Source organism: Macaca nemestrina, chromosome 19 (genome assembly GCF_043159975.1).
Source record: "Macaca nemestrina isolate mMacNem1 chromosome 19, mMacNem.hap1, whole genome shotgun sequence".
Taxonomy (NCBI): Eukaryota; Metazoa; Chordata; class Mammalia; order Primates; family Cercopithecidae; genus Macaca; species Macaca nemestrina.
The window spans coordinates 78553915-78571283 of record NC_092143.1 but is presented as its reverse complement, the minus strand read 5'-3'; the positions used below and the strand labels follow the sequence as shown (position 1 = coordinate 78571283).

Below are 17369 nucleotides of genomic sequence, written 5' to 3'. Positions count from 1 at the left end.
TCACAAAGGCAGTCACAAAAGTATAAGTCTTTATGATAATTTAAAGCAGTCAATTATGCTCCAAGTCCTTTCAAAACACATACGTATGCAGTACATACAGATTATGCATAGGACCCCAGTGTAGTATAAATGCTAACATAAAGATCATAAAATACAACCTCTCCACATTATAAATGTGATAAATAATTAAGGCATGTACTCTAATAAAAAATTAATCATGTCATTATCAATAATTTTTTTCTTGCTAAATGTATAAGAGATTTGGGGGAAATTAAGATGGCCTGGGGTCTCTAAGAATTGTTCAAAGGAGATTTAGTAGATGTCTTCCTTTCCTAGGAGATACTGCTGCAGAATGCAGACGCATCCTCACACATGCCAGGGGCTGGAGGACCACGCTCACAGCTGTAGCTGGTGCTCAGACAAGGACTCAGACTAATAACAATCATGTTTTTCCCACAGCAAACCCCCTCTGACAGGGGGTCAGATGACCTGTCAGATCCCTAGAATAAGGAAGCTGGTCAAGCCCCTCACAGATAGACATACAAAACACAGCCTGGAACGGTTCTGTGATTCTTCCCCATGTTAGATGGCTCATCAGAGGGACAGCAGGGCTAGGCCACAGGTCCCCAGTTGAAATCTCCAGCTCTTTTCCTTCATTTTCCCGGCCTCCTCAGTGTATTCAAAGCTACACAAGAAGCCACCTACAAAGATTTTAAAAACAAGCCTAGAGGAAGCTGAGGAGTACTGTTAGCACACTCCCTTTTCACAGCCAAGGGGCCTCCCTGACACCTTCCAGAAACCCATCACAACACTTTAAGAGTCACTGGATAACTCTACGAACAACCACCTCCATCTGCCCGCACGTTTTAGAGGAGCTTCTGAACCTCTCACGCAGAATTGCTCCCGCAGTTCTGTTCTATACCCTTCCGCCGCTGCCTTAGGGTTCAAGCACACGCAAAGTGCTGAATCAGTGTTTAAGGGCAGCAGAACTTGAGGTTTAGGTATTAATTACAAAATCTCTGGAGCCTAAACATCTGCAAGGAAGGGACTGAATATATTATAATAAAAAAGACACTGCATTGCTGGTATGTTCCTGTCCTATGCACACTGCGATGTGATCCAAAGTATTTAACATCTGCAGTCTAATAGGGAAGGTACTCCTCATGCCCTTTTAACGTTCATAATTTAAAAAGGTTTTTAATGGCTTAATGTATTCAAAATTCATTAAAACATGTTGCCCTTTGGCAGAGCTGTTTTAGAATTAGAACACCTTTAATTTTTTTCCCTGGTAAATAAACTTAAATTAAAAATAAATTATGCTCCACTCAATGAGGTCTTTGGCCTTTCTTCCTTCCAAATAACAGCCATTGTTAGATTAGCTCCCACATGGTCCCAGGTACCCGAGGGTCAGCCCCGTAAGTCCAGATACTTATTGCAACGCCAGTGATAATTTTGTACAGAAAAGACAAATACTACTAGGTTTGATTTAAGAGAAAATAAATCAGGTTTTGGCAGGGTTTAATTTCAGATTATTCCCATTTCAACCAGAATTATTTCCTTTTTTCCCACAAAAAGAAACTAAAAATAGTAAAAAAAAAAAATAGCGAGGTCAGCCTTCAGCTGAATGCAGGCATGGTGCCGTCGGGCTTCATGTAATGCCCCCTTGCCAAGGAACCTGTCACTACTCATTTCCAACATGAGAATCTCATTCACATATATTTAAAATGAGTCACTCTAGTGTTACCACTAGGCAAACACAGCGAATTAATATTTCAAAACCAGTATGAACCTAAATTTAGTGACATTCAGACTGGACCGAGTATGACAGACAGGGCGTGCTACTATATAAGGCACAGTGAGAGATGATCTCAGAGCATAAGATAAAAGAAAACACAACACCGTAAATTTGTAGTTAGTACAAAATTCCCACAGTCAGGAATGTTGGGTCCTTACTGTGAAGGAACACTAATCCTTTGTTTATCCTCCATATGTACATATATGTTGCCTGCATATTCCCTCCCTCCAATACCCCCAAATATGTGTTTGTTTATGTATGTTGCTTGTTCATAGAAGAATAAGGCAAGGATACAAGAAAGCTACACAAATACATCTGTTCAAGTGCAACAGCACGACTGTCATCACAAAAAAATAGGAGATTCACAAAACTGCATACCACAATGGGATAAGCAGACACGAACAAAGACTGAGAGGTGAAATGACTCCAAATAGTGGCAAGTATGTCCAATATCTTCTGCCACTGAAAATACTGCAGATAAGATAGCTATAACTGCATGTTATTGAAGCACCTAAATACAACAAAATACATTTTAATGTAATACATATTCCAAGTTTTTATTACAGTTATGTAAAAAGCTCTAACTAGGCATATACCAGGCAGACACTCTATGCAGACAGATATTAAAACTCACTCACTCTTAATCATTACAAAGATGCAAGTTATAAAAACACTATCACTTTTATAAAACATCACATTTATAAAAATGTGTATACTTCTTACACATCACATTTATTAAAGACTTCTAATACATCACTCCTATTCCCAGCAAGCAGCAGGCTGGCTGTGGATGGGATGGCTCTGCCGTTCCGACAGAACGTTTCTAGGATACCTGATCATACTTGGACTCCTCAGGAACCCAGCAGTCCATGCTTTACTAGTAAACATCTCCCTAGATCATAAAGAAGGTGCATTTTTAAACTAAAAGCAAAGTCAGTGCTTAGAGTCTCTAAGTAGTTCACAAAGAATTATATGAAACACATACACACAATTCAATTATCAGCATAATTAAAAAGGTGCAATCGCACACGTGATGACAAGGATAAACCTGGAGAGCATTATGCTACGTGGAATAAGCCAGTCACAGAAAGACAAATACTGCATGATTCCACTTATAGGAGACATCTGAATAGTCAAATCCATAGAGACAAAAAGGAGACTGGTGGTTGCCAGGGTTATGGGGAAGGGGAGTGGAGAGTTAGCGTTTAGTGGATGCAGTGTTTCAGTTTGGGAAGATGTAAAGATTCTGAATAAAACTAGTATTTGATAGCACAACAGGGTGACAAAAGTCAATAATAATTGTACATTTAAAAATAACAAAGAATGTAACTGGATTGTTTGTAACACAAAGGATAAATACTTCAGGTGATGGATACCCCATTTACCCTGATGTGACTATTACACATTGCATGCCCGTATCAAAATATCTCACGTAGCTCATAAATATATATACCTACTATGTACCCATATATTAAAAACAGATTCTGGAGATTGGCTGAATGTACTTAACATGATCGAACTGTATACTTAAAACTGGTTAAGATGGTAAATTTTGTTACTAAACACAGTAAAATTAATAAAAAATATCATCTCCTACTTCTCTATTCTCTATCCCTTCCTCTATTTTTCTTCATAACATTTATCATTTATCTGACACTGCATATAGTATACACGTGTTGTGTGTGGGTGTGTGTGTAATATGTATGTATTAGAGACGGGGTTTTACTCTGTCAATGCTGGAGTGCGGTGGTGTGATTACAGCTCACTGTAATCTCCAGCTCCTGGGCTCAAGTTATCCTCTTATCTCAGCCTTCCGAGTAGCTGGGACTACAAGTGTATGCCACAGTGCCCAGCTAATTATTTTTAATTTAATTTTTTGTAGCAATGGAGTCTTGCTAAGTTTCCCAGGCTGTCCTCAAACTCCTAGTATCAAACAGTCCTCCTGCCTTAGCCACACGTATATATATATATGTTACCTATATACTCCCTTCCTCCAATACCCCAAAATACATAAGTCCTGAAGGCAGAAATCTTGTCACTCTACTGGCAGGGCCTGGAATAGTGCCTGGCAAATATGGATGCTCAATATGTATTTTATGGATATTTTTTTAAGGCACAATCATTATTTTTTCAAATATTTTTAGGTATATTAATTCTAAAGAACACATTTTAGTTAAGCTTTGTTTCACTCTCACCAATCTTAATTGCTTAGTCATTAGTTTATAATAATCCTTCGTTAGCTCCTGAGGCCAGTTATTAGCAAGTTACTTAACCACAGTTAACCAATAACCAGAACACATAAAAAGAAGTATCTCCAAATAACACATAAAAAGCCCACTGTGAAAATTAATCTAACAACATCACCCATTTCTCTGTTTCAAGTAGCTACTATTCAATGGCTTGTGATATATAGTCTGCACATAATTTGAGAATATAGGATACATTAGAAATCACAAACTAAATTGCATTTTGTTTAACTGGATGCTGAAGTAATTTTAACTCTCTAAAGTTGCCCAACTATAGCTGAACTGCAAAGTTGGAAAATAATTGGATATGTATATAAAGCTTGACGGACGCTTCTGACTATAATCACTTTTTACAATAACCCATATTGACAGAGCATTTTATCATTGTGAAAAATGTCTTTACAGATAAAATCTCAGGTGATCTTCAAAACCACCTCTGATACAGTCAGGGCAGCTGTTGCTGCCCCAAATTAGAGATGAAGATGTGGAATCAGGGAAGCTATGTGATTGGATCAAGGTCTTGCATGGAGAGCTTGTGCATATATTTGGAAATAATTTTCAGAAGCATAAGAAGCAAGAATTTTGGAGTTGTGTTACTATACAATCCTTGCAGAAATCCAACCAGGTAATGAGATTGTGTCTACAAGCCACACAGGAAAATCAATTCCATTTCACAGATGATGGGCAATAAATAGTGATCTTGCCATTTTAATACAAGAAGCTAAATACAGTTTCATGGGTGTCACCAAAAAATGATAGGACAGGTGTCACTGATGCAGCACAGAAATGAAAACAGAGCTTGGCCAAAATAAACAGATTTAACAGATGAGAACATAATGCACAACTGCAAGGAATTCTATCAGCTCACATTAGAAACCATGGTTCTCAGATTTTACATTTCCCAGATAAGCAATATTTCTAAAACATTGGGTAATGAGGTTGCCAGTGTCTAATTCTTCTGAATGAAAACATTAAAAGACAAAAATTTATCAAATGATAGTTAACTCTGATTGACCATGTGCTATATGTGAGAGTTTGTTCTAGGCAACTGATATTCATTAGCTCATTAAGGCTCAGAACAAAACAATGAAATACAAATTATTATCATCACCTCTGTTTTATAGATAAGGCAACTCAGGCCCAGAGAGGGTTAGCAGTTTTTCTCTAGTCCTGTGTCTAGTGCCAGGCAGAGCCTAAACTAAAACCTAGGTGGCTGCTCCCAGAGCCTGTGTTCTCAACCACTGACTCTGGCTCTAGCACTATTATTTCATGAATTGAAGTGACATTTTAACACAAAACTCAGGCAGGAAATCTCAGAGTGAGTCAGTCCTTCAAATTTATTCTACTTCACTGTAGTAAAAACTTATACGTTCTCCCCCTTTGCTCAGATTTTTGGAAACGTAATAGCAGACCTTCACTGCCCAAAGAATAGTACTTGATAAGCATGATTATGGAGCATTTAGACAAGGATGAAATAAAAATGAAACTGAAAGACTTTCAGGGTAGAAATATCCAGTGGATCATCTCATCAGAAAGAAAGCAAGAAATGAATCATAGAATTTCATACTGAAGAGATCTTCAAGGTCAACCAGCTCAATCCTCTTCTGAATATAGAAATCACTTTCTACCATGTCAGGTTATGCTTGAACAAATCAGCCACAAGAAACTCACTCAGCTCTTGTCGAGTTTACACAGGTACCCTTTCCTCCCCATCCCCTTCTCAGTTCCTTCCACCATTCCTCATTAGTTGCAAAAGGTTCCATACCCTTTCCTATCCTGATTGCCCTCCCCATGGGCAAAATCTATTTTGTGCTGTCTCTCTTAAAAAGCAGGAACTAGAAATAAATGTGAGAATTATGGGAAGCCTAAACAGCACTGGTAGATTAAGGCTATCACCTTCTTCAATATGGGCATTTTGCTTTCCTGATGCAACCTAAGATTATTTTAGGATTTTTTTTTTTTTTGCAGAGGATGGTGAGGCACTAACATCACAGGGATAATTAATACAAGATGGATGATACTGCAGATTCATTTGCATTGAAGCCAATTCCTCAATCTCTTCTTCATACATATTGCTGCTAAATTGTATTACTCTAATTCGAAGCCAGTACTCTTGGCTTTTCGGAACCATACAGGAAGGATTTAGATTTATTCCTATTACGTATTACCCTATTAGATTCATCAACCATTTGCCGCTGGCCAAGGATGTTTTCCACTTATTGCTGCAGAATGCGCCTCGTCTCTCCCAGGTTTTTGAAATCCATGACTCGCTCTTTAGGTACTCTAAATGCTCACAAACCATCTGAATAACACTTTGGGACTGATGCCAAATTTTTAGTCTATAATTTACAGCATCTTTTTCCCTTTAACTTGCTCCTGCTTCCCAAAATTCCACACAGATCATCAACAGTGATTACTGATATTACCTGCAGATTTTCTCAAAACCCCAGGTGAAGAAGGGTGAACTATATTTCTTTCTATAGCAAAAAGTCTCATTTGACTTCACTTTCCTCACCTTTCACTTTCCTCACCCACCAAACATGCCTCACTCTCTTCTTTCTAACTTTGACCCTTTCACCTAACATATCTCCCTCCATTTTCTGAGGGTGACTCTATGCCAGCGCAGGGCACGACCAGACCATGCATCACGAACAACACCAACTGCAGGCTGCAAACAATTAAGAGGAAAGGGGGCATCATCATTAGGTTTCTTGGCTTAGGTGAGGTTTCATACATCGAGGCACAGTATAGGCCTACAAATATCAATTCAAAACTAGTTTTCATTTCTTAAAAATAACTGTCAATCTATTATGAAAAGTTACTTTGTTTCTTTGAGCATTATCCATTTACACATCATGCAGCAATATCAAAAGGCTTCCTGAAAACACAGACACATGCATTATAATCAGTGGAAATATATACAGCAATGTGTCAATAGCTGAGATGTACAGACACAAAACCAAAAGAAAAGGCAAAAATGTGTTTAAAAAAAAAGAACAGGACTGGAAACATTATGTAGGTGGGGCTGCTAGTGACTAAAATTGAAACAGATCACATTCTCTCTCCAATCTAAACAATGAAAATCTTTTTTTTTTTTTTTTTTTGAGATGGAGTCTTGCTCTGTCGCCCAGGCTGGAATGCAGTGGCTCGATCTCAGCTCACTGCAAGCTCCGCCTCCCAGGTTCATGCCATTCTCCTGCCTCAGCCTCCCGAGTAGCTGGGACTACAGGTGCCTGCCACCATGTCTGGCTAATTTTTTTTTTTTTTTTTTGTATTTTTAGTAGAGATGGGGTTTTACCATGTTAGCCAGGATGGTCTCGATCTCCTGACCTCATGATCCACCCGCCTCGGCCTCCCAAAGTGCTGGGATTACAGGCGTGAGCCACTGCGCCCGGCCTAAACAATGAAATTCTAACCTGTTTTTGGAGAGAGAGAGAAACCATATATTGCCATGCCCAAAACAGGAATTCCTAACACTAAAGTGAAAGAACACTAAACTTACTTCTTACAGAGTGAGCTTGGAAGTGGAAAGGAGCTCACGTAGGCTTCACTTTCACCATCGGTATTATGGGGATCAAAGAACCTGCCCTGGAGAATTCATAAGGCAGTGGTAAAATAACAGATTTGAAACTAATGCCTATCGTGTAAAATGACAGAGGCAGATTATCCACAGCTATTGTTTGCACTGCAACAAATGATAAGATAAAACTGTTTTACAACGACAGAATTTATTCAACTAAATAGAGGAGACGACGAGGTTCGAAGAAGACAGGAAGAGAAAGGATTGGGAAATTCCCCTTTCTCCTTCGAGCTACTACTCAGGGCTGTGGGAAATCACCAGTTCAAAACAGCAGGTCTTATTCCAGGGACCAGACTGCCTGCACCAAGGTGCCAGGAGGATACAGATGTGGGGTCTGAGGAACAGATGAAAGATGTACAAAATAGCAAAGTACACAGTCTGCTAACCCAGGCCAGGCCTTGTACTCAATAGCATGTATCCCCAGAAGAAAAAAGTACCTGTTCCCTTTTCTAACAAAAGTCTTTTTTAAACTACAGAATTTTCGAACTTGTGGAAATAGTATAATACAAATTATGAAGAAAAAATTTAAAAACAAGCTACAATGGTTAAGGTTTAATAATTTATCTTACTCCTACCAGGTAGAGTCTGACTACGCTAAGCATTTTTAAAACTTAAGAAAGAAATGAAACATTGATAAATGTATTCTTATCTAATGCTATCTGAATAATTAACTAACACCATAACAGTTTATGGAATCTCTTCATCTCAGCACACAATTCAACACAGAAATTTCTCATTTACAAGATAAAAGAACACTTCAGTATCCCAATATACTGTCTCTCTCTGCTTCCTACCAGAGAGTAGTCATATGAAACAACACTACAACCTCGAATTGGGCAGTTTCTTCAGGTTTTGATTTTTGGAAGATTTTACACTTCTCTCTCCATTAACCCTACTTTTATTTAAGTTGCAGAACGGGTTTAGCACAATTAGAAATTTATAATCTAAGAAACTAAAGACTGCACCCAGCACATAAATCACTCTTGCTTATGACACAAATGGGCCCAACTCATTAGACAGCAGACCTTCCATTAAACACCCACCAATGAAAACACATCTTTAAGGCTATCTCTAAGATGGAATCTGTTATTCCAGAGCCCCTCCAGGCTGCAAGCACATTCACTGTGAACATAAAACAAAGGGGCCCAAATAAGAAAGTCTGACCTATTAGAGGACACCATTAGAGTAGACAGTTTCTATAAACTTCACGGACAATTCCTATATGAACTATATGGTACTCAGAGTAAGAAGTAAATTAACAATAGGAAAAAGGGTGGGGGCAGGCTGAGAAACACCAAGCCTGGAGGTTATTGGTCTCCAAGTTCACAAGCTGTTAGCTGACTATTCACAGGCTAAGGGCATTTTCTGTTCATACACAGGTTTTGATAGAGCTAGGGGAAGCGTGCTAGTCATCTGATCAACCCCAGTGCTGCCAGTTAACACCCGGAGAGACAATGACAATTCGTTGTAGGGTTCCTTATACTCACCAGCACACTTTGTTCTCGTCCTGAGAGCTGGCCCAGGAGAGCCAGTGCCACCCTCCCCTGGCCTCGTCAGAAGCACACTAATCTCATATTCTGTATCTGGGTCAAGGTGTCCAATTTTATAGCTCGTGGAATCCACTGGCTGCCGGTCATTCCAGCTCCCACTGGCCGTGCAGTACTCCACCTCTCGGGCCACAATGGGCCCATCGCCATTGATGGAGTTGGCGTTGAGCTGTATCCACAGGTAGGTGGCTCCTACGGAGGCGAGCTGAGGTGGGGCAATAGGAACAGGTGGTTCTGAAAGGCAAATCAGAAAACTGTCTTTCAGATTCTTTGTCTTCAGTCTTAAAAGAGCTAAACATGCATCAATTATTAAAATGTAGAAGATAATAAATTTGGGGAATAAATTGATAAGAACAATTTTGTTTGGGTTAATAAGAAAAAACATGTTGATAAAGATTTTCACTGCATTCAAAGTTGTGAAATAAACCATCTTTGAACACATAAGCTTATTCAAGTAGGCATAACCCTAATTTGTTTTAGGACACCAACCACTGTGCATAGCATATGCAAATTAGCATATCTGTTACTTTTTGTAATGGTGAATTAATACAGAAAATATTCTCAAGACAAAAACGCATTACAGTGATGCCTGTTTTAGGATACTAATTACAGTATCTTTAGAGTGAGTCAGTTACACAGATATCAAAGGATTTTTTTTTTCTCACTAAAGTTAACTGGTAAAAGTTCTCTCAAGTAGTAGTATTTTAGCTCTAGGAAGCATTCATTGTCAATCTCCTTATTGAGAATGTCTTCAAAATCATCAAAGGTATTAGTTTCTATATCATTAAATTGTTCCCTTATATTTATATTCCAAAGGTATCACCACTTTAAAAACATGACTGAAATTATAGTTTATCTCATCAAAAATACATTTCCAGGATGACTCGTTTTCCCAAAGTAACTATCACAATGAACTCATTCTGCTACAGGAGAATCAAGCATTCTGGATAATGAAGTCCACCATTGCTGCCACTCAGGGAACTTCCAGTAATAAGTCTTACTAAAGCAGTGAATAGAAGGGAAAGCTCTGAAGCAAAAAACATACCATGCCCAGCTTGATAAAACTAAGAAATCACTAGCAAACACACTTTACAACCCAAGAAAGTCCCTCTCATGGTTTAAAATCTGAGACTGACTCTTTTTCTATATCACTGTCAATCTTATCATAAATAGTATTCCCAGTATATTAGTTAGATGCCTGTTGAAAGGCTCTCTAGGCACCAAATGAAGGTATTCCACATGCCGCTGTCACTGTGGGTGACATCACACATGATAAATGAGATAATTGTACAAAACAACATATTTCTATCTGAATAAATCTCCCTCTCAGAAAAAAATAAATCTAGTGATTTTTTTCAAAGACTGTATCTATGGGTGGTTTGTGCCTTTTTGGCGTGTTCTGTTTTTAACTCCTCATTTTGCTCACACAAATGCAAGGAAAAATAAAATCCGCTCTATCCTATTACTGGAATATGCTGGCTTGCTTGCTGAAATTTCTGCTACCCTCTTGCATCCTCTTGCATGGCAGACACAGCTAATCGATCACAGCCATGTTTCCTGCTGAAGAGGACCTCAGGGAAGCTAGCACCATGTGAGGTTTGCACCTGAGATGATACCGGGTTAATTCCTAGACCAGCTAAAACCAGCAACACTGGTTCCCTTTGTTAGGTTGGTTCTTTTTTATATTAGTTCTTTTTTATATTCAAGGTGGGATAAATCATACTGACTTTTTTAAATTGCTGGGGAAATCTCATTCGACTAAGTCAAAATAAGACACAAACTGTGAATGAATTTTACTTCAGAGTAAAACATAATGTAAATTTACTAAAATATTGTTCCTGTTGTTTATAAACTGAAACTTTGTGCTGGTTTTTCATTTCCTTAAACAGCTCTGCCTTAACTCACAATGATTTAACATCAATTCATATCATTAGGCGATTCCTTGAACCGAGACATGAAATGGGCCTTTATGGTACATCCTAAGGCATTTATGTAGCCAGGCTGAAAGAGCAGTTAATTACTTTCGAGTTGCAAATGCTAGCAAGGGTTGCTGAACTGCCATTCAAAATAAAACTCAGGGACAAAGTCACAAAGGGTCATGAGTACACTCACTCATTTAAGACATTGTTACTAGTATCCTAAATTAGATGGGACTTAAATGCATTTGTTTCCTGATAATATTTTCTATATTAATTCTCCATTAAGAAAAATACCAGATATACTAAATCAAATGAAGGATTCAACTAGAACCTGGAAATAATTGGGACAGACATTCAAAAGGACTTTTGGTTTACAGAAGAATCAGCACAAGAATAAGGCAACATTTAAATTTTCATTTTTAGACAGAATCTTGCTCTGTCGCCCAGGCTGCAGTGCAGTGGTGCCACCATGGCTCACTGCAGCCTCCGCCTCCCAGGTTCAAGTGATTCTCCAGCCTCAGCCTCCTGAGTAGCTGGGATTACAGGTGTGTGCCACCACAGCTGGTTAATTTTTGTATTTCTAGTAGAAATGGAGTTTCACCATGTTGGCCAGGCTGGTCTCGAACTCCTGACCTCAAGTGATCTGCCAGCCTCGGCCTCCCAAAGTGCTGGGATTATAGGCGTGAGCCACTACGCCCGGCCAACATTTAAATTTTCCACAAATTTTCCCAAAGGGAAAGGATGAAAGAGGTAAAGAAGGAAGGAGGGAGGAGAGAAGAATCTTAATGTGTACAAAGTGATAAAAAGCAATTTAAAATATTTCTTAATTCAAGTGAAAGAACACCATAAAACTATTCTAAATCAAGCCAGTAATGAGAGTACTTACATGCACACGGACATATATCTAACTGATATGCATATGTAAATGCCTGATACATCAATAAATATGTCAGTATCATATTTAACTGTATGAAATATGTTTACGAATGAAATACAGAAATGTAACTAAGTAGGGTATTGATATATATGCATATACACATGCATTGTAGAGATTATATGAAATACTTTTATGTCCTTGGTTACCAAAAGTAGCTAGACATGAAGAAAGATGACAGTGATGGTTAGTCAATTAAAGGACTTGGTCTTTATTTGGGAGGCTGGCCACAAATCAGTGTGTGACCTTAAAAAGTTAAAACTCTATGGACTTTAGTTTCTCCCATTTGTAAAACATTAGCACTCCAAATATTATATGATATATAAAGAAGTGTTAAATTATAGACAAGTGGCCTAAAACCGTTAGTGTATATTTTAAAGTAATTGCTTCAAGGTAATAACTTTATAAAACTAGTAGTATCTAGCATGCTATATCATTAAAAAATATATGTATATACAAAATATGGCCATAAAATTATAACTGCAGAAAAAGTTAAATTTCATATTTGAGTCCTAACTGCATGCAAATTGTCACGAGCTGTGGCAGTGCGCAGAAATGGAAATAAGTCCCTGGAAATTTTTATCACAGTGAGCCAAGATACTACTACACTGTCGTAAGGCAGGAAAATATGGTGCACAAACATGAATACGAACCCATTCATTCTTTCTATTTATGTTAGCTCTGGTAGAATAGAAATTTATAATTCACTTATAACTTCCCACAAGTTAACTTTTCCACAAAGGAATTTTTAGAGATACTACTAGATTTGCATCCCACTAATCAATAACATGGGTAGTGGCAGGTCACAGTGAAGCAGTATAGCAACTGAAAGAAAAGGAAAAATAATCACAAACAAATGAACCAAGATGAAAATTAAATAATGGTAGTAATAATGATGATGATGAGAATGATGAACTCTAAAATGACAAAACAGTTTGTAGGCAAACTAGTGTCCTTTTTGTACATCATGATGCCTCACTTGCCAGAGCACTTTCAAGAGGGTAAGGTGTGTACCACAGGGAAGAATCTTAGTTTTGTTACAGACTTTAAACCTAAATATTAGGCTGGTTCAAGTCGCACCACAAATAAAAACATGTTAAGAATCTGCTGGGACAAATACATTATCCGAGTAGGTATCTTAATGTGCACTTCCTTATGCCGAACATCAGTCACCGCTGCAGACGATCAATTCTTGAGGTGGCCTCACTGGGGTGCACTGTCCCCCATAAGCTACATGTGACTAACTAACATTGGCAGTGGTGATCTCACAACAGAGCACATGGCTGACTCAGCTGAAGGTCTTATAACAGAGGCTGTGTCCCTGGATATTCTGACTCAATATGGGTGTGGCAAGAGGGGGAAGGAGACAATAGGTGGGCAGGTATTTATATTTTCAAAAAGTTAGAAACGTAGTTCTCACATCCATTCTCCAGTGAAGACCACTGACAGACTGGATCAGAGAGAAGTTTATCCCTGTCCTCCTCTCCCTTCCCACCAAGGGCCTGTCAAGCATCCACCGCTCACTATGTACACTGTTCTAAGTGTCGTATATATAATATACACTTTGCATTTGATCTTCCTCATAGCCCTATAAGGTAGATAACATTATTATCTGATATCTACCTTACACAGAAGGAAACAGCAGCATACACAGGGCAAGCCATTGGCCCACATCCACATACCTAGTTCTGGGATTTGAATCCAGCAATCTTTAAAGTTGCCTATCTTGAGAAATGTGCAGATAAAAGCAATACCACATAAGAAACAATTTTTGTTTAAGAGACAGGGTCTCACTCTGTACCGGTTGGTTGGAGTGCAGGGGCACAATCACAGCTCACTGCAGCCTAGAACTCCTGGGCTCAGGTAATCCTCCCACCTCAGCCTCCTAAGTAGTTGGGAGCATAGGCAGTGCCACCACACCTGGCTAACTTTTTTATTTTTAAAACTTTTTGTAGAGATGGGGTCTCAGTATGTTGCCCAGGCTAGTCTGGAACTTCTGGCCTCAGCTTCCCAAAGTGCTGGGATTATATATGTAGAAAGGTCAATTTTATGTGCCATATTTAACAAATGCAGGGAAAACTTTTCTTAAAGCAGGCCTCATTCTGTTTTTCTAGGAAAAATAGCAATGGCTTGCCACAGGTTGTCTAAAAATGCCTCATGGTACACCTCGAAGTCGAAATTATCCTGTCTGGGACCAAAAATTGTCTTGGTGGCTTAATGCTATAAATTCCTCAGCCTACAAAAAACCCATTAAACCAGCTAAAAGAAACTTATTTCCCCTTTCTATTTTCCCTCATCCCCCACCTTCTTAAATATAATGACTCAATTTTTCAGTCATGCAAAATATAGTAATAGAACCTAACTGGAACATTATGAATGTTAACACAGTATTATCAATATGGCTTGTGTGATATGACTGAGCATTTTTATACCGATATTGCTTCATTTTATTAACCACCCTGCTATCATAAACACCCTGGCTGATGAATATTTGCATTTTAAGTGATTTTCTATAAGTAAAAAATTCTATTCCTTAAAAAAAATTTATAGGTTGTAATCTCTGTATATAGAGCCGGCATATACTTTGCCAAGAACACATTCATTGTTTCGTAGGCAACTAAATCAACATAGATAAAATACATTTTTCAAAAATATTGTTCACATGCAAAATCTGTACTTAAAATGCAATCCATCAGAATAGCCTGTCATCAAACCACTGTTCAGAAACAGACAAGGGTAAGTTTGAGCTTTAAAGGGATAATGAACTAACAGCCACCTAACATACCTACTTTAGAAGAATATTCTGGGGTATAAAAACACATTAAATACCTTTAACTACCAACTCTGCGTAGTTTGATATTCCAACACCTCCTTCGGTGCGAATCATGCAGCGGTACTTTCCGGCATCTCGTTTGGTGGTATTCACAACATTAAATGAAGCAATGAAGCGTCGGGAGCTGGACACCTTGATTTCCTTCAGAGGAGCATCTCGTACATCAATGCCCTGTATCAAGGGGGATGAGGAGGACAAAAAAAAGGCAATATAAGCTGTCAGAGCAAAACAGTCAGACACCCAATGGCGTATTACCTATGCTATTTTCACGCAGATCTTAGTGCAGTTGTTTATTACCCATGGGCAGTTGTGCCAGGAGAACAGCTGAGCAGGAAACTAAAATTCTGCCATGACCAACACTTTAAAGACTGAGCGATGCAAAATTAAGTGTGAAGAAATTTTTGGTTTTGCCTCTTCAAAACAGTAATTATGTTGAATTAGCGCAACGGGGGAGTAAAAATACAGAAAACTTGTTACTTTGTTCTCAAGCTATCGACATTTGGTCTTAGAACACTTTCCCATTTCCTTGTTCTCAAACTATCAACATTTGGTCTTATAGCACTTTCTCTTATTTTTATGCCTGACTAGGAAATAAAAGTAGCTCACCCGCTACCCTATTACTGACCTCATTTTATAAATGAGATAATAAACATCGTATTAAGAATAACATTCAAATATAAGTTAGGTTTTAGAGTACTCCCTATTGAACAGGACTAAAACAATAGCTCGACCCTTTTGACATTCTTCCTGGTTATACAAAACCAAGCAGAAGTAGGTGCCTAGTAACTATTAAATGGCATTCCTGTGTAACAAGAGAGGTTCCTCTCTACATCCCGTATCCCCAGGACCACATAAAGAAGGTTCCGCAGCTGGGGCAGTTTGGTCTTTTATTATCCCTACATATTAAGTAACCCTTTTAGTTATGCACACTTGGAAATCCATTTTATGCTTCCAATAGTTTAAAGCCTCAAAAGCAGGTTAGAGATTTTAGTTGTCTCTCTTGTGCGTGCCCTCGCTCTCATGCGCTCTCTTCTCTCTCTCTCTCTCTCTCTCTATATATATATATATACACATATATATAAAGTTTCTCACACCAACAGTCCTCCATAGACAAATATGAATATCCAGCCCTGAAAGCTGAAAACGTGTGTGTGTGTGTATTTCATAATCAGGAAAAAAGGCTATCTTTAACATGTTATTTATAAGTATTAGTAAAAAAACAATGGACAAAGACCTCAAGGCTAATACATGATTATTATGCCAAGCATAATGCCCAAGCACTATGTCCATTATTCACCCAGCAACCACTCTTGGCATCCCAACCAGGTGCTATCACTATGTCAAGACAGCATGATTACAATGGTACACAAAAGAAAAGTGGTGTCTGGGTTTATGGGCCTGCAGTTGTTTGGGGTGTATAGGTTTAGAGTGAATACATAATCACAAACGATGGCCTGGGTGGTTTAGGAAAGATGAGCTAGCTAGTAGAAACCCCGTTGCAGACCAACTGCAGATATAGTAGATGTGGGAGGCTAGTCTGAGGAAGTGACATGTGAGTTGAGATCTGAAGGGTAAACAGAAGCTAACCAGGCAAAGGGAAAGGGTGGGAGGGGAAGAGCATTCTAGTTACAGGAAACGCTATAGGAAGCTCAAGATGGTGAGAAAGAGATGGAGGCTCTGGATGAAGTTAAGGCAGCCAATGGAGCTAGAGAGGTGGGCAAGCACCTCTGTACTCAGGGACTTGCAGGCTATATTAAAATGTTTATATTCATAGCTACGAAAATGCCAGCCTACAAGGGAATAGAACTCATCTGTATTACCCAGTGATTTATATTATGCAAAGTCTTTTAAAGGTTTTTATCTATGATATTTTCATTGGCTGAATCTCCTAAGGGACACAAGTTTGGGAGTTAGCCTGCCCAGCGTGCCAAACCTATAGTGATCATCCAGAGTGGTTAACCTTCATAGAGCCTCACTTACTAATCTGTAAAGAGGAGATGATAACCCTCACTGTCAGGGCTGCTGGGAGAACTCACAGGCATATGCAAGGACACAGGCATAACGACTGGCACCATGCAGCCCCGCCCGAGCATTGGAACACCTGAGGGATGAATTTAAGGAGAAAGGCAGAGTGGCTATCAAAGTACCACCTTTATTACTGATAAACCTGAGACCGAGGAGTATGACTTAAGAGTGCAGGAACAATAGGCTTGCTATTCCTGAAGCACAGAATTAAACAGACTCACCAACCCAGTCCCAGGCCACACTAGAAAACCACGAGGCCTCCCATATGTTGAGTGCTGCTGTAAAACTCACACGATGGAGGGACAGGGTTCCCATAGGCAGTCAGCTCCCCAAAGAAGGGGCTGGGCTAGGCATGCTCAGCCCTTCCTCCCAGGCAGCTTCAGCTTGGGCAGTGAGAAGGCAGACAGGAGTGCTGCAATAGTACAGTTCCTGCCACTTGGAAGGAAACATCAGGAGTGGGGAAGAACAGTTCCATCAACAGTATCTTTAG

General features: G+C 38.9%; 1 protein-coding gene across 10 annotated transcripts in view; it reads right to left on the bottom strand.

Moving 5' to 3' along the window:
- Positions 1-17369, bottom strand: part of LOC105478860 (protein tyrosine phosphatase receptor type M) — an 826332-nt gene that overhangs the window by 433192 nt on the left and 375771 nt on the right. For 5 of the 10 annotated variants that reach the window (XM_011736570.3, XM_071085869.1, XM_011736565.3 and 2 more), the window contains exons 6-7: positions 14851-15025; positions 9109-9402 (exon numbers count right to left, since the gene is read on the bottom strand). In XM_011736570.3, the coding sequence (XP_011734872.2) occupies positions 9109-9402; positions 14851-15025 (469 nt within the window). Of the gene's footprint in view, positions 1-9108; positions 9403-14850; positions 15026-17100; positions 17275-17369 lie in introns of those variants that run through there. The other 5 variants (XM_071085875.1, XM_011736575.3, XM_071085872.1 and 2 more) reach the window with 4 other exon arrangements.